At 38.5% G+C, this 25,456-nt stretch overlaps 1 protein-coding gene across 1 annotated transcript; it reads right to left on the bottom strand.

The window, feature by feature from the left end:
* Positions 1 to 921: 921 nt before the first annotated feature.
* Positions 922 to 18,716, bottom strand: LOC149065178 (uncharacterized). The gene is made up of 2 exons (XM_089254334.1): positions 18,533 to 18,716; positions 922 to 7,557 (listed from the first exon to the last, which is right to left on the bottom strand). Exon 2 carries the CDS (start codon positions 7,444 to 7,446, stop codon positions 991 to 993), a length of 6,456 nt encoding a protein of 2,151 aa, XP_089110460.1. The 5' UTR covers positions 7,447 to 7,557; positions 18,533 to 18,716; the 3' UTR covers positions 922 to 990.
* Positions 18,717 to 25,456: the final 6,740 nt, after the last annotated feature.

Here is a 25,456-nt window from a genome sequence, read left to right as displayed (position 1 = left end):
TTATTTTTTCTTATGGCATTTAAAAGGATTAAAGCATGAGGTATATTTCATAATTTGGGTATTCTTCTTTAAGAAAAAAGCTCTATGATGCTTACACCCGGTAGATAAATGTTCAGAACTTGCTCCACTCTTCAATATTGATGTCCGATGGGTCCAATGATGTAATGGGTAACAGATTTTACACTTTTGCACAACACTTTTTATGACAGTCAGATCCAGTTTCTTTTCCAACACTATAAATTTCAAGTGTATTTTCTGACATTTTATTTTGAATTCCAAAATGATATAAAATATTTAGCTCAAATGGAAATTGTGTTATCATAAGAAAAATTTGCTAGCCCTGGAGTAGGCTACTCTATGGAGCACATTCTGTCTTCAGCAAGATCATAATTGAGACTTGCATCATTTGTATGTGTGGGCCATATAGTTCTAACTCTTTAGTTTTAGTTTTGATTTGAAATTGGAGCAATCCAGTCTTATTTCGATGAATTTTGAGTTGAGAGCCAGAATAAATATATTCACGGTCAAAAAAACATTATTTTTTTCTCCAGTCTTTCACTTCATATACTTAGGAGAAATTTAAAATAAGAGTTGTTTTGGTAACTGCTGTGCCTCTGGTCTAAAAATACATTAGAAAAATTTAATTTTTCCAAACGAAAAATTCCACAAAAACAAAGTATACATAATTTTTTTGAACATAAATTTCAAATGTAAGTGTATGAATTACTTTTATTCATATTTTGTATGTTTTTGTAAGCACTTTAGAGAAACTTTTAGTTGAATATATTGAAAAAGTTATGATTTATTTTGTCAAACAATGCCACTTAAAAATTGAGCCTCGGAAAAGTCATCTGCATCATTTTTTGATACATTTCAACATTTTTTTTCTCAAAAAATTTTAAAGATATGCAAATACTATTTCACATTGTTAGTAAGGAGGGTGAAAGCAACAAATAAGAAAAACATTATTAAAATCTGTGACCATGGGTGTCATGGCTGGGTGATTTGATATGGAATGACTCCAGTGTGGATCATCATGTGACGATCTAATTGAGTTTTAGTGGTGAATTTTTCCTCACAGATATCACAATTATATGGCTTTTTGCCAGTGTGAATCCTTGTATGACGGACTAAGCAGTGCTTATAATCAAACTTTTTAACGCAAAAATGGCAACTGTATGGCTTTTTGCCTGTGTGCATCTTTGTATGACTGACTAAATGGCAATTTTGAGAGAATTTTTCAGCACAAAAACGGCAACTGTACGGCTTTTCACCAGTGTGATCCATAACGTGATAGGCTAATTGAGTTTTTTTAATGAATTTCTTTTTGCAGATATCACACCTATATGGTTTTTCATCGGTGTGAATCCTCCTCGTGTGGATGACCATGTTATATTTTTTGAAAAAACATTTCCCGCAAAACTCACATCGGTTCGGCTTTTTTTGAGTGTGAATCTTTTGGTGATGGTAAGCATCAAATTTGTCAGGAATTTTCAAAATGTGCATGTGTGGTTTAGTAATAGTAGTAGATGCACCAGAGAACTTTTTACTGCAAATGTCGGATTGGCATGGCTTTTCACTGGCATGGATCTTTCCATCACAATCTGCATCAGAGTTTTTAGAAGACTTCTGGGCAAAAAAATCATATTGATATAGGTTTTTATTAGGATTCAACAATTTGGTGCCAGTATCTTCTATGCTATGTTGGCTCTGTGGAATGCTATTGTCATTTTGCTTTTCTAAGTGAGACAGCTTCTCAATATGAGTAGTGCATAGTTTTAAATTCCCCCTGGTGGATGCATTACGACTTGCCAATCCAGTAGCAGTATCTCCTATACACTCATATTCATTATTTACAGGATCATAGTTCTCTTGTCTTAGAGAGCTGTGATTTTGAGACAATTGCAACATTTTTTTAAAGCCTGTAGTACTTGCTTCTTTGGAACCTTTATTGATCGACAGATCAATGCTTGCCAATCCATTACCAGTATTTTCTAAGCATTCGGTTTGATTGTTTGTACAGATGAATCGCTGTCGCATTGCTTTTTTGTGGGTCTTCCTGCGACTGAATGAATAGCCCTTTTCAAAGGAATTTTCCACACAAAAAAGGTAACGGTATGGCTTTTCACCAGTGAGGATCCTTACGTGATGGTACATATCAGACTTCATAGAAAAAGATTTACTGCAAAACTGGCATTGATATGGCTCTTTTTTGGTATTGATCTTTCTATGGGGGTCTGTAGTAGATATGTCAAAATCACATTTATCTAAATTTTTGTTAGGACTCTCAAATTCTGTGACAGTGTCTTTAATGAATTCATTTTGGCTCTCTGTGGTTTTATTATCACCTCGTCTTTCCAAATGAGACAGTTGTGATAAACTTTCAATGCATAGATTTTGAATTTTTGGTTCTTCATCGGTTGACACATCATGATACACAAGTGCAGCACCGGTATCTTCTACACATTCATGTTGATTCTGTGGGCAGTCAATGTGATCTGGCTTTTGTGAGTGAGAAAACTGTGAGAGCTTTTCAGTATGAATACTATGTAGTTTTGAATTCTCATCGGTTGATCCATCAGGCTTCGTCAGTTCAGCGGCAGTATCTCCAATGCAGTCATAATGATTGCCATAATCTGTTACTGAATGAGACAGCTCTGACGTCATTCCAATGTATGTAATGTGTTCTTTTGAGTTCTTATCTGCCGATTCATTATGACTCGCCTGTTTAGAAGCAGTCTCTCCTATGTATTCGCCTTCATTCTTCCCAGACTTATACTTATTGTGACTCTTAAATCTGTGACTTTGAGACAACTGCAATATATTTTTGAAGCGAGTAGTAATTGCTTCTTTTAAACTCTTGCTGTTTGATGAATTGAAACAGGCTAATCCGATTTCAGCATTTTCCAAGCATTCATGTTTTCTGTCTTCATACCCGCATGGCTGTAGCATTTCCATAGTGTGAATCTTTCCTTTGGTGTAATTTCTGGGAAGAACTAAATTAGATTGCTGCGAGTATCTCTGGATGCAAACATCTTTTCCATGAAGATTCTTTGGATTGTGGATCTTGTAATGGGCAAGCAATTGTACTCTGCGTGAGAATGTTATGTGACAAGCAGAGCATTTGAAGCACTTATCTTCAAAGTGAATCTTCCTATGCACATACAATGTGGATCTCGATGAAAGTCTATGGTTGCAGACATCACATTCAAATTGGTTCTCTGAAGATTGGTTGTTGTTATGCCCCTCTAAATCAGACAGCTGAGGCAACTTTTCAAAGTTAGTAGTGCAAACAATTGACTTCTCATCAGCCAATACATTAGGACTCAGTAAAGTAATGTCTGTATTTTCTATGCATTCTTGAGAGCTCCCTATAGATTTACCACTATCCTGCATTCTTCTTAAGCGAGACACCCGAGACAAACCTTCAGAGCGTAAATTTACAATTTTATGTTTGACATTGGTTGTTACATCAGGATACACTAATACAGCACCAGTATCTTCTATGCATTCATGTTGGTTCTGCCTTTGTAAGTGAGAAGGCTGTGAGAGCTTTTCAACATGAATACTATGTCGTTTTGAATTCTCATTGGTCAAAACATCAGGTTTCGTCAGTTCAGTGGCAGTATCTTCAATACATTCATAATGACCACTATCATCTGTTACTGAATGAGACAGCTCTGACGTCATTCCAATGTATGTAATGTGTTCTTTTGTGTTCTCATCTGCCGATTCATTATGACTCTCACGTTTAGAAGCAGTCTCTCCTATGCATTCATGTTCATTCTTCCCAGACTTATACTTATTGTGACTCTTAAAGTTGTGATTTTGAGACAATTGCAATATATTTTTGAAGCGAATAGTAATTGCTTTTTTTAAACTCTTTGCATAATCATCGTTGTTGTAGTGTGTTTCTGAATGAGACAGCTGTGATGTATTTTTATTGCAATTATGTCTTTTTGGATTGTTATCATGTGATATGTCAGGGCTCACCAATCCAGTGCCATTATCTTCCATACATTCATCTTGCTTCTCCGTAGAGTCGTTGATGTCTCGTCTTTCTAAATGAGAAGACTGCGATAACTTCTCAACATTGGGGATGCATACTTTTGACTTCTCGGCGGTCGATACATTAGGATTCACAGATTCAGAAGCAATATCATTTATGAATTGGTGGAACCATTCATATTCATCAGTAGAGAACCGTTCATATTGGCTCGCTAAACATTGGTTATCATGTCGTCCTGGACGGGACAGCCTTGATATCTCTCCAATGTATGTATGTTTCTCCTGGTTCTTATCCGTCAATACATTGGGACTCAACAAATTAGTAGCCACATCCTCTTTGCATTTATCTTCATTCTTCACAGAATTATTAATGTCACTTATTTCTGAATGAGGCAGCAGTGATAAATTTCTGTTGTCAGAAATTTGTATTTTCTGCTTCTTGTGGAATGATTCATCAGGATTCACCAGTGTAGCCCTGGCATGTTCTATGCATTCATGTTGGCACTCTGGAGGATCAATAATATCTTGCCTTTCAGAGGAAGACAACTTTTTAGTATTCGCAGCAGTGTCTCCTATGTATTCCCGTTCATACTGCACAGAGACATTGTTATCTTGTCCCCAGCAGCATAGACTTTGAGGCAATTGTGACAAATTTTCAAAGTTGGTAATACTTGCTTTTAAGTTCTTATTGGTCAATAAATCGAGGCTTGCTAATTCATTGCCAGTATTTTCTATGTGTTCATTTTGGACATCTTCAGAGCTGCGCTTATGTTGCATTTCTCTGGTGTGCATTGTTTTCATATGATGGAGTAAGTCTTTCTTTTGAAAGAACTTTTTAACACAGAAATGGCAACTGTATGGCTTTTCATAGAAGTGGATCCTTATGTGGCAGTACATATCAGACTTCCTGCAAAAACATTTACTGCAAAACTTGCATTGATATGGCTGTTTTTGAGTGTTGATCTTTTTATGATCATCTTCAGCAGATATGTCAGGAATGTTTAAGAGGTGATTTTGCGGTTCAGTGATATTATGTAAGTCAGTAAACCTTTCACTGCAAAAATCTGATTTTTCTCTCACATCAGTCATTCTATTGTAATCTGCGTCAGAGTTCTCAGAAGACTTCTGAGCATGGAAACGATATAGGTTTTTATTAGGACTCACCAATTCACTGTCAGTATCCTCTATGAATTCATTTTGGCTCTCTGAGGGGTCAGTATCATCTCTCCTTTCTGAATGAGATGGTTTTGACGAACTTTCAATGCATACATTTCGTATTTTATGTTCTTTATCAATTGATACATCAGGATACACCAGTGCAGCACCAGTATGTTCTACACATTCATGTTCATTGTTTGCATAATCATCATTGTTATAGTCTGTTTCTGAATGGGACAGCTGTGATGTATTTTTATTGCAATTATGTCTTTTTGGGTTGTTATCATGTGATATGTCAGGGCTCACCAATCCAGTGCCATTATCTTCTATACATTCATCTTGCTTCTCTGTAGAGTCGTTGATGTCTCGTCTTTCTAAATGAGAAGACTGCGATAACTTCTCAACATTGGGGATGCATACTTTTGACTTCTCCACGGTCGATACATTAGGATTCACCGATTCAGAAGCAATGTCATTTATGAATTGGTGGAACCATTCATATTCATCAGTAGAGAACTGTTCATATTGGCTCGCTAAACATTGGTTATCACGTCGTCCTGGAAGGGACAGCCTTGATATTTCTCCAATGTATGTATGTTTCTCCTGGTTCTTATCCGTCAATACATTGGGATTCACCAACTTATTGGCAGCATATTCTATGCATTCATCTTTATTCTTTGCTGAATCTTTAATGTCTAAATGAGATTCAAATGAGGTTCTATGAGAACAAACATCTTTTCCATGAAATTTATTTCCACTGTGAATCTTGTAGTGGGCAAGTAAATTCACACGGCATGAGAATGTTAAGTGACAAGCAGTACATTCCAAGCATTTTTCTTTGAAGTGAATCTTCCTATGTGCATACAATGTGGATCTTGATGAAAATCTGTTGTTGCAGATATCACATTTATACTGGTTTTCTAAGTATTGGTTGACATCATGCCAACCAAAATCAGACAGCTGAGACAACTGTTCAATGTGAGTGGTACAAACTTTTGATTTCTCGCCGAATGATACATCAGGACTCACTAAAGCAATGTCAGTCTCTCTTATGCATTCATGTTCATTCTCCACAGACTCGTAGTTGTTGTGGCTCTCGAAGTTGTGGCTTCGTGACAACTGCGACATATTTTTTAGGTTAGTAGAACTTGCTTCTTTTAAACTTTTATTGGTTGATGAATTGAGACCCACTGATCCATCAGCATTTTCCAAGTGTTTAAGTTGGTTGTCTTCATACCTGTGTTGCTGTTGCATTTCCACAGTGTGGATCTTTCCATCTGTGTAGTTCCTGGGAAGGAGATTTGATCCATGTGAAGATCTCTGGGTGCAAACATCTTTTACACAAAGCTTTTTTCTACCATGGGTTTTGTGATGGGCAAGTAAATTCACTCGTCGTGAGAATGTTATGTGACAATCAGTACATTTGAAACATTTTTCTTCGAAATGAATCTTTCTATGTCTATACAAAGTGGATCTTGATGAAAGTCTGTTGTTGCAGATATCACATTCATATTGGTTTTCTAAAGATTGGTTGGTAGCATGCCAACCTAAATCAGACAGCTGAGACAATTCGTCAATGTAAGTGGTACAAACTTTTGACTTCTCATTGGACGATGTATCAGGATTCACCAAACCATCACCAGTATCATCTATGTATTCAAGATCATTCCCCAAAGAGTTGTTATCATGCTCTATCAATTGAGACACATGTGACAATTTCATAATTAAACTGGTGCATGTTTTTGAGTAGTCACAGGTCGATACAGTAGGATTTCTTAATTCAGTACCATTATCTCCTGTACATTCAAGTTCTTTTTCCGTAGAAGTTTCACCATTTTCACCATGATTCTCTCCATCTTCCTCATCTGATGAACACCATGTTGTCATAAACGAAATATCACTAGAGTCACTTTCATGGCCATAATCTGGATTACGCTGTGTAGTGATGGAAGTTATATCATAGAAGTTTGTGGCATGGCATTCCATATGTGTGAGTAAATCAGTGCTAGTCTCATTCTGCCTTTCATTGTATGCAATACATTCTTTTGGGTTCACGTCAGACAATATATTAGATTTCATCAATTCATCACAATTATCTTCTATGCATTCATATTGTTCCTCTATGCGTTCGGTATTATCATGTCCTGATGCTTCTTCTTCTCCTAGCGAAGACCATGTTGTCATAAACGAAATATCACTAGAATCACTTCTGTTGTCACCATCAGAATTACTTGAGGTTGTAGAAGGTAAATTGTAGGAGTTTGAAACATTGTGCTCCATTGCAATCGAGTTCTCAGAGTAGGCCAGGCATATCTATTTGCAGACCATTTGTGAAAGTTATTCAAATGAATTTAGTTTTGTAATTTTCAACAATCACAGATCTTCAAGTCCCTGGAAAAAGTAGAATAACATTATATAATCTAAGATTGATGCACATTTTCTCTATATATGATATTCATTCATTTATGTTTTGTGATTATCAAAATATTTAGTTATGAGATACTCATTTGCTCACACATTTACACGAGAGTCTTGAGACATCAAGTCATCTGTCACAATGCGCATAGTTGAAGAGGTAACTTCTGCATATAAGTGACTTGACAGTAACCTTCATATTGGAAGACAAGCATTTTACCACTGCGCCACTCAAACATTAACCATAGATACCGGCTTCAGTCATAATTAAGTACATGAATTGCTAAACATCTGCTGCCACCAAAAATGTTGGCACCAATCAATAGTTGCCAGATGCCAACCAACATTTAAAGCAACCTCACGTGCATGAACATTCAGTCAGATGATTTACTGCCAGGAGATGCTTCTCACATTTGCAGGCTTCATGTAAAAAAAAAGATTGAAGAACAAACGATGTATGCAAACAGCAAAGAATTTGCAAAATGCAAATCTTTCTTTTGTTGTTGCTTATTGTGTAAATATAGTTGAACCTCATTACAATGAACTCCCTCAACACAAAGTTTTGGTTAATAAAAATTAAATGATTGTCCTTCCAGATCGCATTGAAAAATAATATGAATATAATCATTGGCCCGGGAGCCCATGATACTCCTAAGACAGCCCTGCATTACTAGTCTGTCTGCAATTCCACCATCAGTCTTAAGAGATGAGGGAAAACATTTGAGTCCAGCCTGGTAAGAAATTTCTAGTCCACACTGCAGCTAGTTGCGCTCATAAAAAGTCAGATGACATTATTGTTAAAATATTTTTATGCATGGGTAAAATCTCGATATATGGGTCATTCCCAAAAGAAAAGTGTAAAAACAGTTTCGAAACTTTATAATTTTTTTTATAAAATTTAAGAGCACTCTGGTGATAATTATTTCATTTTTTTTCTAGTTCTTCGTTTGATTCTGTGTCATACGATACTTTTTCATTTGTTTCAGATGGTATTTAGTTTTTTTTTAATCATTGTTTATAGCAAAACATCAAAATCTGGCTGTCCCAGCTTAAAAAAAGTGTTAAACAAAGAGACTTGATGCAAATCTCTCTGGAATTTTTTTTCAAAAAACTTGGAATCACATTTTATATATGTGCCATTAATAAACAAAACTGTCAATAAAAGTTTGAAAAGAAAAGTTGTCAAGAAAATGTTGGAAATTTAGCAAAGATGCCATCTGAAAACATGAACTACTCATCAATTAAATAATGAAATAACTAATTTAATATAAAACAGAGATTAATATGATCACACGGAAAATCCAGCACAATCATCATGTCAGGCAACTAACAAGCAACTCTCTAGACTGGCGGGAAAATATTGTGTCCTACATTTCTCTAGCTGCCACGGTAGCGGCACCCAAACTGAGTTACAGAGGAAGTAAGTGGTGAAGAAAACATTACAGTTAATATCTCAACAATCCCCCTCTTAATGTAAAGTTTTCTTGTGAAACATATGCAAAATAAAATTTACACAATTCAATATATGAAACTCCCTATTAAAATATATAACAATTAATGCAATAAAATTGTGTGTCACAATGCAGTACACATAGGCCTAAACTGAAATGCAATAAACATGAAATGCAATATAAAATTTTCAATAAAATAATATATATTATGCACAATATAATCCTAGCAGCTTACAGCAATTTTGATGCTTGCTTTTACCAAGGTCTTTGGTGAGTATGTCAGCTGGCAAATCCAAAGATGTAGATATTTTACATTGATAACACCATTTCCTTAAATCTCGCGAATCTTGATAATGTATATCAATATGCTTGCTTCTAGCATGAAAAACAGGATTTTGCACAAGCTATGTCACTTATTCATTGTCACAAAACACAGTCACAGGTGCAGTTAATGAGCTTGAAGACAGTTCACGGACGAAATTCTTCAAATACACAGTATCTTTTGCTGATTTGGATATCACCATGTACTCTACTTCAGTTGATAACGCAGTGCAAAAATGCAGATGCTGTTTACCTTGATTTCCAGAAGGCATTTAGTTGGGTCCAACATGGTAAACTCTTGAAGTGTGTGTGTGTGTGTGTGTGTGTGTGTGTGTGTGTGTGTGTGTATATATATATATATATATATATATATATATACATACACACACATGAGATTGGGATTGGAGGCAACTTGCTGAATTTGATAGAATTATGATTGAGAGATAGGTCAAAACAGGTTATAGTGAAAAGGGGAATTCTCTGACTGGACAGGCATCACTATTGGAGTTCCTCAAGGAAGTGTCCTGGGCCCCATACTTCTCTAACTTTTTATCGATACACTCAATCACGGTATCAATGGGATTGTTAGAAAATTCACAGATGACATGAAGCTAATGGGGGCAGTTGGGAATCAAAGTGATAGGGAGTTGCTCCAGACCCACTCGAACAGGATTGGAACATGGGCAAATGAATGTAGCATGAACTTTAGCATTGACAAGTGCACGGTCACTCATTCTGGTCTGACCCACGTTTCTCTTACGAGTTGAATGGTGTCACTATCCTGGATTCAACTAGGGTGACAGATTTGGGAGTTCTCATTGATGAGCGAATTAGGTTTTTTGAACATTGTTCAGCGGTGGTCAAAATATAAAATACAATGCTCTGTTTTATTTTCAAAAGGGTGTCTCCTAAAGTCATTCTTCGGCTTTTCTGAGGCTTAGTTCGTCCTTGACTAGAGTATGCTGTAAGGTTTTGGAGACCATACCTACGGATGGACATAGACTTGGTTGAAAGGGTGGAAAGAAGAGCTACGCGTGTCCTCATTGGAACACGTGGCTTGAGTTATGAAGAGAGACTCATTTTTTGAATACGTTTACATTGGATGAACGCAGGTCTTGGGGAGATAAGATCGAAGTGTTCAAAATTTTCAACAGGATGGACCATGAATTATTGATACGCCGTCAATCGACTGCTTTTACAAGGTGTCACCAGTATTGATTGTTAAGGGACAATGCAAGGTTATGGTGTCGCAGGGAATTTTTCTCTAATAGGGTTGTCAATAAATGAAATAGCTTACCCCCGGAGGTAGTAAATTGTAACACAATTGACACGTTTAAAAAGAAATACGATAAACATGTTGGGGTAAATCGAGAAACTATCCATACTTAAGACAACCATAAATACATTATGGGCATTGTATAATATTTTATCATGTGTATATGCTGTTCATAATTTTTGTAATTGCCTTTTTGTTAGGGTTGCTGTGATTTTGAAGTATACAACATCCATATTTGTTATGGGAAAAATTTTTCTCAGCCACCTCGTCAGGCATTTTGCCTGTTGTGGCGTATTTGTATTTACAAAATGTGATTCAAAGTTTTTTGGAAAAAAATTATGATTTGCACCAAGTGTCTTTGTTTAACACTTTTTAAAGTGGTTTTGAGGTTTTGCTTCAAACAATGATTTAAACAGAAAATTAGATACCATCTGAAACAAATTAAGAAACGCCATATGACAGAGAATGAACTACAAGAGAAAATTAAAATAACTACCAGAGAGCTGAAATTTTGTACAAAAAAAATTATAAAGTCTTGGAAACAGTTTGTGCACTTTTTTAGGGAATGACCAAACACACATATACACTGGATCAGACGACTTCACCTTTGACAGTGGGGCACTCCCACATATCTCCGCCTGGATGGGAGCACAAAAAAAAATAAACCAACAAAACTGGGCTGGAAGAGATCTTGTCCCTCTTTACACTAGATACCCACTCAGACTGTTAGGTACTCACACTTTGTTCCAGACTGCCACAAAACTGGACTGGAAGAGATCACTGCAACAGGATAAGGGGACCATTCAAGTATTACGTCAACATCTGTAGGGGGGGGGGGGGGTGAGGGGGTTCCTGATTTGCTGACTTTTGATGACACGGGGAGGGAGGGGGGTTTGGATAATGCTTACATCATCAACCACACTTTATGCAAATATGAAATATTTTTAATAGCATCTTACTCGATGCGCCAAAAACGAGAAAAACCTTTCGATAGTTTGTGGGCACTTGAAGTGACATCCCTGTATTGATAAGTGCCCTACAGACCCACTTTAGTGATCTTTAAATTTTTCGCGGATCCAAATGATCTGGAAATGTGTCCGGGCCGCTTAAGTGCTCTGGAACTGTGCTACGCATCACTCAAGTGATCCGTAATTATATGCCGTGGATCACTTAAATAATCTGAGAATGTGCCGCAGGTAACATGAGTGATGTAGAACCGCACTAGGGGCCATTTAAGTGTCCTAAAACTATGTCACATGTCACTCAAGGGATCTCTAAATGTGGCATGGGCCGCTTAAATGTTCTGGAATTGTACCACGGGACACTTAAACGATTTGTAGATGTGCCGCTTAGTTCATTTTTTTTACAAAATTAGGTTTGAGGAGGGCAAGCCACATCAGATAATCCCCCGGGGCCATATTTGGTCTGCGGACCAAGGTCCATTATGCGTTTTATCATTGTATGGCTTAGAGGGTGGGTAGCAATGAATTTATCAAAGATAAATTTTGAGTTCATAGTATTCACATAACATTGAAATTAACAGAAATTGATTATAATAACATATAAAGGTATTTTCTTCCGAAATTTCAATTAAAAAAATAAATTTGTGATTGTGGGAGGAGGGGCAGAAGCCCCCTATGTCCCCTTCCCCCTGAGTACGTCTCTGATCACATCAATATGCATTAGGATTCAGAGGGGCAGTGCTGATGACGAAATTTTGCTGACGGGGGGGGTCAGAGTTTTGCTGATAGGGGGACAGTATGAGAAAACGCATATTGATTGAAACATGCGTTTAATTTTTTACGTACATAGGAGGTCGTTCAAGTATTTTGTCATCATCGATGGGGGGGAGGGTTCCAATTTGCTGACTTTTGATGACAAGGGGGAGGGGGGGTTTGGATAATGCTTACGTTATCAACCACCCTTTAAGCAAATATAAAATATTTTTAATAGCATCTTACTCTGTGCACAAAAAACGAGAAAAACCTTTTGATAGTTTGTGGGCACTTGAAGTAGCATCCCCCCGATTGATAAGTGCCCTACAGAATCACTTTAGTGATCTCTAAATGTTTTGTGGATCCAAATGATTTGGAAATGTGTCCGGGCTGCTTAAGTGCTCTGGAATTGTGTTACACATCACTCAAGTGATCCGTAACTATATGGCGCGGATCACTTAAATAATCTGAGAATGTGCCGTGGGTAACTTGAGTGATGTAGAACCGCACTGGAGGCCACTTGAGTGATGTAGAACTGCACTGGGGGCCACTTAAGTGCTCTAAAACTATCACATGTCACTCAAGGGATCTCTAAATGTGTCACGGATCGCTTAAGTGTTCTGGTACCGTGTCCCGGGTCACTTAAGTGATTTGTAAATGTGCCACTTAGTTCATTTTTACAAAATTAGGTTTCAGGAGAGCAGGCAGCATCAGATATCCCCCAGGGCCATATTTGGTCCGCGGGCCAAAGACCTTTATGCGATTTATCATTATATGGTTTAGAGCATAGTTTCCCAAACTTTTCATTCCATCGCCCCCTTCTCCAGAATTTTTTCCTCTCATCGCCCCCGACTCAAATAAACCCATAGGATCCTATGTTAAATCCGTAGCTTCTGTCGCCCCCCCCCCCCGGACCATTCCATAGCCCACCAGGGGGCGATATTGCCCACTTTGGGAAACACTGGTTTAGAGGGTAATTTATTAAAGATGAATTTTGAGTTCTTAGCCTTCGAATAGCATTGAAATTAACAGAAATTGATTATAACAACATATAAAGGTATTTTCAATTAAAAAAGATATTTTTTACATTAAAAAAATAAATTTTTTCATGGGGAGGGGGCACGAGCCCCCTATGACACCCCCCCCCCCCCGTGTACATTTCTGATCCCACCAATATAGGTTAGGATTCAGAGGGGCAGAGCTGATAACGAAATTTTGCTGAGAAGGAGGGAGGGGGTCAAAAATGACTAAAAATTTGCTGACGTAATACTTGAATGGCCCCTAAGTCTGATGGCAGAGTCCTGACATTCATTCATTCAGTCCCAGCTTCATAGCAGTCTGAAACAAAGCGTGTGTACCTAACAGTCTGAGTGCATATCTAGTGTCGTGTCTGATACTTCAGACCTAGTCCTATTTGCTGTGATGCCTGCCATTATAAATTGGGAATCAAACATGTAGCAGCCATAATGCAACGTCAGTTTAGGGGCACACAACGAAACACGTGAAACCTCAATCGCTGGAAGAGAAAGTTCAATCTGACTTCTGGATGCGTCTGAATTTGCTGTAACAACAGAACAGAGATGACATAAATATTCACTTGCCATCTCAAAATGACTCGAAACTTAGCGTAGTCGGTGTTGCAGAAAGGTGCTCATAGTGGAGTGTGGAGCCGAAATGAAACAATTATTTCAGGAGCATCTCATGACAGCAAAACATTTGCCAGAATGCACATAGCCATCAGAAAAGGTTGCTGCTCCCAATTGGTGCTATATCTTTGATGTCATTTCTTGTGGTGAGTAGCAGATGTACGGAAATTGTAGCATAATATTTTTAGGCCTGGAAACGACATGCCCAGGTTGTGGGGTGTGAGATTTGCAAACCAAAGATCATTGGTTCGAACTTAGCTCAGGATTATTAATTTTTGGTGATTAGTGATTTCTTTTTCTTCACCAAAATATTTTTAAAAATTGGTGCACAAGTTAAAAGTGATTCATTCACTAGCACGTAACCAAATTTAGGTTTCCTTGAACTCAAAGCTGATGTGAAGCATCCCATCATTCTCCAGAGGGTCTGCCATCTCGCTGATCTGCCACCCCCACACAGCAAGCACGTAGTAACAGAATAAAGGGATAAATTGCGCTTGCTATGTGGGATCAACAAGCTTGCCGGCCCACGTGATAGCATGAGACATCATGTTAAAATGAAAGCAAAATCACATCTTTCATCAATTATATTTTTCTTGAGAGCATTGCCTCATAGATATTGTTTAATTGCATAGTGGTAAAGTCAGCTGCTGCAACAATTGGAACAGCTGTAGTATAATTCCGAGATTCCCTTGCCCGCGAAGACTAGCAAGTTCTTTTCTCCTGTCCCCTATCAGTGCCGGGTTGCGGTTTCCTCTCTTCCCTTCTAGAACTTTCTTTCCTCACATCTGTAACGGCAGTTTGAATACTCCTTTCATAAGCGTGGAGTTTTTACCTTGTCTTTGGTCAAGTAAACTGAAGGGGTCTCTGACCTTGACCCATTTTTGTTTTACCTGCGTCGTTTTTTTCTCTCAAATGGTCTACCATTTCCTTGCTGTTGTTCCTTTTCAGCCGCGGTTTAACCTTCTTTATCGCCCTCAGGTCAGGTTCTAATATTCTTTTTTTACCATTTTTAATCATGCCTACTACGTTTAGTGTAGTTTAAAAATACCAGGATGTGTCCTTGTTTCATTTATATATTATTTACAATCTCGATACCTTATGATGTTTTTCACACCAATCATCACCAGAGTAGCCTATTTATTTTTTACCAAAGGGATTATTCAAAATGCAGTGCTTAAGAGCTTATTCATACATTTATACTTATATATTATTTATACTTTTCTAGTGTTTAGTCAGCACATCCTAGAGATGCTCCACACACTGACATGAAGGCCTCTTCATGACTAAGTGATGTCATGTAAGTACATCCATCCTCACTTTGAATACTCAATGAAAAAAATTTTGCTGCAAGTGCTACTATCATCGCTGTGCAGAAAAATAAACGATCGGGCATGGAGTTGGTGATTTCCATGCCCCCACATCCAATCACTGCGCTGCATTTGAGAGTCAACCTAGAAGATTCTACACCAAAATAAGAAGAAACGAAATAGGATGCTGTGGTTCAAAATGTGACAAACTAGCTGGGTAGTATTTCTTATCAGACTACTCTCACGACATCACGGATGAACTTGGAAACCAGTGCTGAGACCTTCCATCTCTAGCAGGTGCTGGTTTAGTCTAGGGCACAGTTTCCCAAACTCGTTGTTCCATCGTCGCTTCTTATATATTTTTTTTTCGTTTTCATCGTCCCCCCAACTCAAGTCAACCCACAGGATCCTATACTAAAATTCAAAGCTTCTAACACCCCCAGGACTTTTGAATCACCCGCAGAGGGCAATATTGCCCATCTTGGGAAACACTGGCCTAGAGGAACAGCTGCAGTATAATCCAGATTCTGTTGGTGACTTTTCCCACGACGATGAGTCGCCAAGGCTGACATAATGGCACTGGGTTTTATTATCGTTTCTAGATCTTTCTACCCAGGTGGCACTAGTTGCACAGGCTTTTCAAATGGGTTCCTCATTTGGCTAGTATTTGAAATAGCCATTTCCTTCATTTCGTTGTTTGTTTTCCCGAATGACATTAGGTTATATCGTTCTTATATACACTCATTGCCATAAAAATTTGCGCACCAAGAAATAATTGTGGGATCGAAACGAAAGTTGGCCTGAAGGTACATGTCGGGCAGATATGCAAATGATTAGAAATGCAGCGTGATTGCACATTGCGTAATGCCACTAGAGGGCGTTGAACTTTGTTCTCCTTGGAGAATAAAACAGGTAAGCAGAGCTTGCTGGAGTGTATTTAATCGTTTGCAAAGGAAATGCTGAGGTAGACATGCCGTTACGCCGCCATCAAAGACCATATGAGCAGTTGCCAGAGTTAGATAGGGGAAGAATCATCGGGATGATGGAAGCTGGGTGGTCAGCTCGGCGAGTAGCTTGTCAACTAGGCCGCTCTGATTTTACTGTGAGGAGGTGTTGGGACCAGTGGACAGAAGAGACGTCATTTACACTGCGACCAGGTTCAGGACGCCCTCGACAGACCAGTCGTCGAGAAGACCGTCACATCATCTGAAACGCACGCGTAGAGCCAACTGCCTCATTGGCCGCTATCCAGACACAGGCAGCAGCTTCACTACGGGCCCCTGTGTCTTCCCGAACCATCGCAAGGCGCCTGGCTGAAAGACATCTGGTATTGCGGCGCCCATTACGTGTGCAGCCAATGACACCCACCCACCAACGCCTCCGTTTGGAGTGGTGTCGAGGACGACGGGATTGGACTGCAACGGAATGGAACCAGGTCGTGTTCAGCGACGAATCGAGATTCAACTTGAGCAGTGATGACGATCTTGTTCATGTGTGGAGGCCCCGTGGTGAACGCTTCAATCCTGCCTTCACTTTACAGCGACACACCGCTCCCACAGCTGGTGTCATGGTATGGGGTGCCATTGCTTACGATACACGATCACCCCTAATATTGATCCATGGCACAATGACAACCCAGCGGTACGTCCATAACATCCTTCAGCCACATGTGTTGCCACTCATGGCAGGGCTCCCAGGAGCCATTTTTCAACAAGACAATGCTAGGCCACACACAGCAAGGATGTCACAAGACTGCCTCCGCCACATTACCACACTTCCCTCGCCTGCTCTATCCCCAGATTTGTCACCAATCGAGCATATCTGGGATCATTTGGGACGGCAAGTTGGACACCCTACGAGGTTGGTCGAACTAGAGGCACATTTACAGCAACTGTGGAACGAGATGTCTCAGGACATCATACGGAACTTGTATGCCTCAATGCCCGCTCGTATCGCATCGTGCATTCCCGCTAGAGGGGGTCCAACAGAGTACTAAAACTTCTGTTCATCTGTACTTTTTTCTGCAATAAATGATCCTTTTTCTTGGATTTTCTAATCTTTTACTTATATCAACGTAGTACTTACATGTGTAAAATTTCGTTTCATTTTGACGACTTCTTCTGGGTGCGCAAATTTTTATGGCAATGAGTGTATATATGTTTTATCCCTTATTGCTTTATTATTTAAAAGGGAGTCCCACATAACAGGAAGGACCATTGTTTATTTAAAAGAGTCTGGATGCCTTATATTATTTTGATGTTTAGTCTTGAAAGGGATAATTTTATTTGATTATTTTTGTCGCACGAGAGTTAATTATAAAAGGAATTAAGGCTGATTACAAATGGCAGCTTTTTTTAAATACTCATCGAGAGGTTGATACACTGACCCCTCAATGGGGGAATCCCTGCGGTAGAGATCTTTTTCTGCGATCGTGTTGCCATTTCAGTTGTACCCGTGTCAAGAAAGTTTCTGACAAGGATGAACTGGGCATCAAACTCATAACACCTCTTAACATCCTTTGGTACTTTAGGCGAGTATCTTATCAATGTGGGCTACCATGCCCCGATAATTTATCATGTGTGTTGGTTTCCGTGATTGTTATGTTTTCTATGCTGGAGATTTTTTCTTTTCAGCGTCAGTAGCGACAGGTACTGCCTTGACAACTTTTGCCTTGCTGTCGGACATGCTTGGCGCTGAAAAAAATTCGCCAAAATCACCAGACTTGGCAACAGCTGTTAAATATTTTTTTTTCCTCGGCGTCAGTTACGGTCTTGTCACCAAAAAATCGCCAAATCGGAATTTACTATAGCTCAACAATCTTTCATTACGAAGCGTTGGTTTACGAAGAAACGTCGGTTACGAAAGTATTGGATATCTTAAAAGCACAAGCACCAAATTGAAACATGAATTGTTGGCTCAAAACCGCAGTCACCTGCAATAATAGGGATAACAGCATAGCTATTGAAATACTTACCATCGTAAATAATAGTAATAACTCATTATCGAGGAGGTTCCTACGCATTTGCACTCTACCCCCTTCAAGCCATGGAGGGGGTAGGCCCAGGCTCCAGTTTTAAGGGTGGGAGGCGAATATGGATTAGTGAACAATTTGAGAACGTTTTCATCCCCATGATCGAAAGTTCCCAATCGTGTAAAACATGGCCAATTTCTTTAAAATGAATTTGTCGCCCATACGTCCCACTGCCGAGAAAGATTAAACACAGCTTGGACTTACTTATACTTAGCTCAGCATTTGTTAGCCCGATTGCATCCATGAGTTAATAATTACAATTAATAATAATTACATCAATTATGACTAATTGTTATGATGGTTATAATTATTATTATTAGCAGTAGATAACGTTTTATCAGATGAAAAATAACGAACGTGCGAACTACGAATTGGCAACAACCAACGTAAGCAGGTAAACATAATAGGTCGTGACCGAAACAAACACATAAGAAAGAAAAAGTCTCGACCATACGTCCCGTATTTCTTGGCAGTCCAGCTGACTTTTAGTCCAGGCTTCCTTCTTGAATTTGTTATTTTCATCAAAAACCAGACCCGTTATTTCAAAAAGATGGGAAAAACTTCAAGAGCTGATATAGTACACACCAGTTACGAATATTTGTCATCAAAGAATGCATGGTCTAACACGAAACGCTAAAACGGCAAAATGAAATTTATCGGGAGAAAAAGAACACCATGCATGTAAATGTAATCTGGTGAAGAAGAAGAAGCCTTCTGCAAATCTGCGTCGCAGTGAATAAAAGGCGTGGACGCCAGCCCTGTGAAGTTAGTCCAGCGTGCAACCGTTCTAACAGTTGTAACGTACGGGATAATCGTTGGCTGGCATCCGCGACTTTTATTCACTGCGACGCTGATTTACATGTGGTTTCTTCTTCTTCACCAGGATACATTTGCATGCATGGTGTTCTTTTTCTCCCGATAAATTTCAACAGAAATGGCGTTTTAACATTTGTGGAGCGACCGTTTCGAAACGCTCAAGCGCGTTTGCGTTCCACCGTGAATTCTTTAATGACAATTGTGTGTATTGGTGTGTAGTATCACCTCCCAAAGTTTTTCCCATCTTTTCTGAATCGCCCTGTAAATATATTTATATAACATATAGGGTGACCACATTTTCTCGAGAAAAATACCTGAAATTTGTATTTAAAAAAAGATGTACTCTCCACTCGCCAGTACAAGGTATACAGAAAAATTAGCTTATTTTGTAGAGATATACTGCTTTTTGGAAAAATTTCATCGCTGCCCCTACCAGGGCTTAAGCCCGGGTCCCTCGAATGCCGGTCGAGTGCTCTACAAACTAAGCTATAGTGCCAGATGGAATATTTAATAAATGGAGCGCATATATAATGCGCAGTCAACGAGAAGAAATATAGGCCCTATTTCTCTTCTAAGGGCGCATTAGTGTGACGTCACGACCGGCAGCGGTGATTTCAAACAAACATGAGCTGGACGAGATTAAAAAGGAAAACGCCATTGCACGTATTTGAGTTTCTGTTTGAATTATTTTTCTGAAAAAGTATGGTCAAATAAGACTTGTGAACTCTTGAAATGGAAACTTAAAACTCTTGTGCACATGCGATGTTGAAAATATAATAACAATTTGCCTCAAAATAGCTATGAAAGCTTTTTATTTCTCGCATGCCATCATCTGTTTGATCATATTTATACCCACAGCCATGCTTTTGATTCCCGCATTGAATCCATGAATCACTTAATCATTATTCAATGTAATGATTAACTAATTATTTGTAGGTCTTTTTTTTTTCTCTATAAAAAATTGTGATGCGTTTTGTGCCTGATTGTAAACCCTTTCAAACGCCCGAAATAATTTCATCATCTTAATCATGGTGAATGAATCTGAGATGATCCCATTCTACTGTATTTCCCCCTCGTCTTCAACCAGCACCTCCTAGAGATAGAAGGCCTCCGCAGTCTGCTTGTGACGTCAGTAAGTAGTCCCTTTTCCCTCAGAATATTCAGGGAAAAGAAATTCCATGCTCGTGCCAGTATCATCGTTGTGAGGAAAAGAAATGATCGGGCTCAGAATTAGCGATTTCTATGCCCCACATCCAATCACTATGTGGTATTTGTGAGCCAATCAGGAAGATTCTACGCCAAAATAAGAAGAAACGAAATGGGATGCTCTGTTTCAAAATGTGGCAAACTTGCTAGGTAGTCTGAATGACATTTATGGCAAACACTGCAGAGGCCTTCTATCTCTAGGAGGTGCTGCTTCAACCCATGACCCGCGGGCCAAATGTGGCCATCCGAGCTTTTTGCAGTGGCCTGCCGACCATTTTTAGAAAATAGTTACTTTACATAGAAAAACAAAAAAATTCCAAAAAGAAAAATCGTTAAAAGAGCTCTAACCAATGAAATATTTATTTCTGTATTTAGAACTGCGAGACACTTTCCAGAATCAATAGTAATGCTGGGCATTTGATGCATTAAAATGGAACCCTATGATTTTATTTAGAGGCTACATATTTCGAGAGGCCAAATTCGGCATCCAGAACTTATACATAATTACATAATTTACAGAAATGCTAAAAAACACATTAATGAAAGAAATAATTTTAGAATTGATGAAATTATTTAAAGTTGATTGAAAAATTTATTTCAGAATTATCCGAACAAACTTCAAATTTAAAAAAAGAAATAATTGATCAGAAAGAGGTAATTAATTAATGAAAGGAAGTTATTGGAAAATAAATACAAATTCAAATTTAATGGAATAAATATATTCAGAGCAATTAGGGCAAACGCACGTGAACGGATATCACGGAGAAATAAAAAGCTTTCATAGCTAATTAGAGACTAAGTATTATTACAATTTTAACATTGCATGTTCAGAAGAGTTTGGAGTTTTCATTTCAAGAGCTCGCAAGTCTTATTTGGCCATATTTTTTTAAGAAAAATGATTTAAACAGAGACTCAGCTACGTCCTATGGAGTTTTCCTTTATAATCTCACGAAGCTCATGTTTGTTTGGAATCAGCGCTGCCGGCCATGACGTCACCAGTAATGCGTCCTATTGAATGGTACTGTGCATGATTGGTAACAGCAATTAGCTAGTAATGGCTCGTAAATGACATCAGGCCACAAGATGATGACATATATTTAGAGAAAGATGTACTTGTTATTTCCTTTCATTGAGAAGTTAACGCTGCCGCCTCGATCAGAAAGCCACTGTAACAACGACTTAATAGGGAATCCATATGGATTCATAAAAAATAGAATCATTGAAATAGTTGAGCCTAAATTATCGACTTTGGGAGACTCATACGAATGCATTCCTCATAAGAAAGAGACACCACAGCTGTCCCGCTTCCGTAAGCAAGCTAACAACACTACTGCACAATATACAGAGAACCGACATCAATGCATGGTAGATTCCAGCCTTGAATTGGTGTGGTTCCCAACTTCAAGGCGCAAATGCGAGCCGATCTCCCCGTTAAAAAGTCTCGCCACAGAGAGCAACAGTCCTTCAAACAGTAAAAATATTCAGTCACTACATATCACTCACTTCACTTCTGAGATATAGATGGCAGCACTGAAAAATCATACCCAACACTAGATACGCACTCAGACTGTTAGGTACACGCATTTACACTTCCGGCACAACTCACTAGGTAGTAAATTGACTATGGCAATAGACCTGAGTTGTGCTCGGTTTGAAAAAAAAAAAAGCCTTGAATTGGTGGGCCTCAATGCATCGACCGACGAAAATCCATACAAAACTTTTCCTCACAATGAAGAGGTGTCACATCTGTCCCATTTAGGAAGACACGATAATGATAAATGCGTGGAGAAAAAAAATGAATGTATGGGAAATGCAGGTTCTGAAACAACGAGCCCTGAGTTGTTCACCGATGAGAACCCAAGTGAACAGATATCTTACGTTGAACATTTACCTAAGCTGTCCCTCCCGGACAATCTTGATATTTCCACATTTACTCGCAATCCAGATGATGGTGGCTATGAAAGCGACTCGAGTGATATTTTGTTCATGACAACGTGTTGTTCATCAGAGGAAGAAGACGAAGAGGAATCATCACTATCTACAGAAGAGAAAATAATACGACATACACAAGCTGGATCAGTAATTTTTGAAGGATTGATCGAAGAGTACCTATACAAATGCATTCCTCATACTAAAAAGTTGCCACAACTGTTCTATCTAGGGAGGCACTATGACAACGAAACTATAGAGAACCAGTCTGACTGCACAAGAAAGACAAACGATGAATCAATAAATCCTAAGGAATACACGTCAGAGAACTCACGCCAATGCGTTCTTCACAGAGAACAGTCGCCGCAGCTGACTGAAATTCTTGACCACAACGACATTGTTGAGACCCATTTGGAATGCACAAGAAATACAAGCGATAAATCAATAAATTCTGAGGAATCCACCATGGAGAACTTACGCGAATGTACTATTTGCATTGGGTGGGAGTTGCTGCAGAAGTCTGCAAGACTCGACCACAACTACAGTATTGTGAGCCCAGTGGCGGATTACCGCACAGGCGCATGAGGCGCGCGCCTGGGGCCTCGGCAGAGCGGGGGGCCTCCAAATAGTTGTGTGCTTCATCCTACATATGAATTTACATGCGCATCAACAAATCTCTTGAACTAAGTACAGTATCTGCTCTCCCTTTTTTTTTCAACCGCAATTTTTTTTTATTTTTTATTTTTGTTATTTTTTGTATACTGTACGTATGAGTTATGGAAGAAAAACGGGAACTGAAAGAAAAGAACAATTTACAAGACGCAGCTCTCAAGGGCCAGTTCTTCCCCGACAAAGAAAGAAGAGACATTGTAAAGCGATCATTCAGGGAGGGTCATTTTCAAACAGTATTTCCCTAAGGGCACAAGCAGGAGGAGGGATGAGAACAGCAGGTCCTAATGTCTGTCCGAAATGAAAATTGTAGTGAAGGCATAAACAGATGTCTCATTCCACAGTATTAAATGCTTTCATGGGCGCCGATAATACGACAGCTTTGGTGTAAGCTTTTGTATACAGTATAATGGATGGCAAGATGGCTATCGGCAAGCGGCGACATCGACAGGAAGAGACAGTCGTACTAATTAAAATGAATGTAGTAGAGCTCTTATTGTGATTTTGTCTCCCACTTGTTTGAATGAAATACTATAAGCTGGTTCAAACAACATATACATTTGCAATCTATGACTGGAACCATACGACCATATGACAAAAGAAAAGTGGGGTTTGAAATGAATGCTGAATGACATGCATTCTGAATCACGTGATTTTTCTGTTGCTCTTTTAACACTCCCTCCCCGGCTGAAAAAAATCAAGGGGGTTTCTTTTCCTTCTTTCTAAAGAAAAGAGCTACATTTTTGGATTGGTCAAGGAGGCTTGGGTAGACAACATCTTTGTGTCAGACCGAAAAGTGTTTATTGTTAATGTAATTGTAATGTGTGTTATTGTAATGAAAAAAATTTTCATGCCGATCCTCAAGATTTCCTTTAGGATTTAGATTGCAGAATCTCCAAAAATAACGGTAAGCAAAACTAAAAATATATAAATTATCTGATAAATTTTTATTTGAGCATTTCAATTCAACTACAGTAGTCTCTCGAGAATTCGGTCGTGCTCTAATCCAGCACGTCCAGTAGTCCAGGATATTTAGGTGGTGTGGTGTCACTTTTCTCCTGATGCCCTAACCCCCTTAACACGTTCTAATATTTCTTAATTGCTGATCAAGTCCTGACTATGTCTTTGCACGAAATTTCATATATTATTTCAATGGGTTTCTTCAAAGTTAATCCAGCAATTTTGGTAAAATCTGGCACACCGTGGTGTAATACGTACCGGATTAGCGAGAGTCTACTGCAGGGGTCTTCAACCTTTGAGGCATAGCAGGCCATATTGAAACATTTTATAAAGTACGCGGGCCACAATGTTATACAGTGGCATTTTTCGTTATTAAACGAAACGGGGGGGGGGGCATAATATAGAAGATTTTTATTCACTCTGAATACAAATAATGCAAAGGCAAAGGCCACAACAGGCAGAGTGCCCAACGAGGTGGCTGAAAGAGAAAATAATAATAATCAATATAATAATAGTAAAAATAAAATAGAATAAACAAATAAAAATAATAATTTCTAAAAAAATTTTTTTTAATAATTTCTTTCATTGACAATAATTTTAATTCATTCTGAAATAATTTCTTCCATTAAAAATATAATTCTTATATTTACTCCGATATAATTTCTTCCCTCTATTCCCTCTATTGAAGAAATGTTTTTCTATTAAATATTATCAGTATCTTTATATCAAATCAAATATATTATATTTGAGATATTATCAAATCTTTATTAATCAGTAATATTAAATTACTAAAACTATGACGGATCTCCATTTTTGCCGTGTGGCTGAAGGCACCAGGACGGACATCTTAGATTACTAAAAATATGATGCAGAATTTTACTGTGATTTTTTTTTTTTTAATGGGAGTGTGATTATTTTTCATCTAGTACCAGAGAATATCATTATATTTCCTTATCTTATTTTTGTGTTTATGGTTTTGGTGATGCAAAAATAAAAAAAAAGTTATGATTTTTCATAATATTGTTCATTTTAGTGAACCATCTCGTTCTTATTAGGGCCAAAAGGGTGCAGTGGTGGATAAACGCAAATTTGTGGGTGGGGGCGGTGGTTGTGACCATGTGTTCAATTTTTCAGGACGGTTCTGATTTCTTTTGGAAAAAATTCTGAATTTTCCCCCTTTTTTAAGCAAATTTATTTTCTTGGTTTGTTATTCAGTCAAAAACGTAGAAAACATTTTTCTTTCCATTTAATTTTTCTGATCTCGGGGGTGTGGGGGGGGTGACAGCCCCTACCTTTAATCCGTCCCTGATAGGGGGCCTCCAGATCAGGTTGCGCCTGGGGCCTCCCAAAATCATGATCCGCCACTGTGTGAGCCAACTTGAATGCACAGAAAATACGGGTGATGAATCGTTAAATTCGAAAAAATCAACAGCACGGAACTTATACGGAGGCACTATCACCACACAGTGGAGAATCACTATGAATACTGCAAAAAACCAAACGGAGAATCAGCATGTTCTAAGAAATCCGTCGCAGAGAACTCTTCCA

Source organism: Pholcus phalangioides, unplaced genomic scaffold, assembly GCF_987345545.1.
Source record: "Pholcus phalangioides strain wild (caught in Gottingen) unplaced genomic scaffold, Ppha-v1.0 ptg000041l_1, whole genome shotgun sequence".
Classification (NCBI taxonomy): domain Eukaryota; kingdom Metazoa; phylum Arthropoda; class Arachnida; order Araneae; family Pholcidae; genus Pholcus; species Pholcus phalangioides.
This window is presented reverse-complemented; position numbering and strand designations above follow the sequence as displayed.

Coding starts and splice junctions, on each gene's coding strand:
- LOC149065178 (XM_089254334.1), bottom strand. CDS start 7,446: ATGGAGCACAATGTTTCAAACTCCTACAATTTACCTTCTACAACCTCA.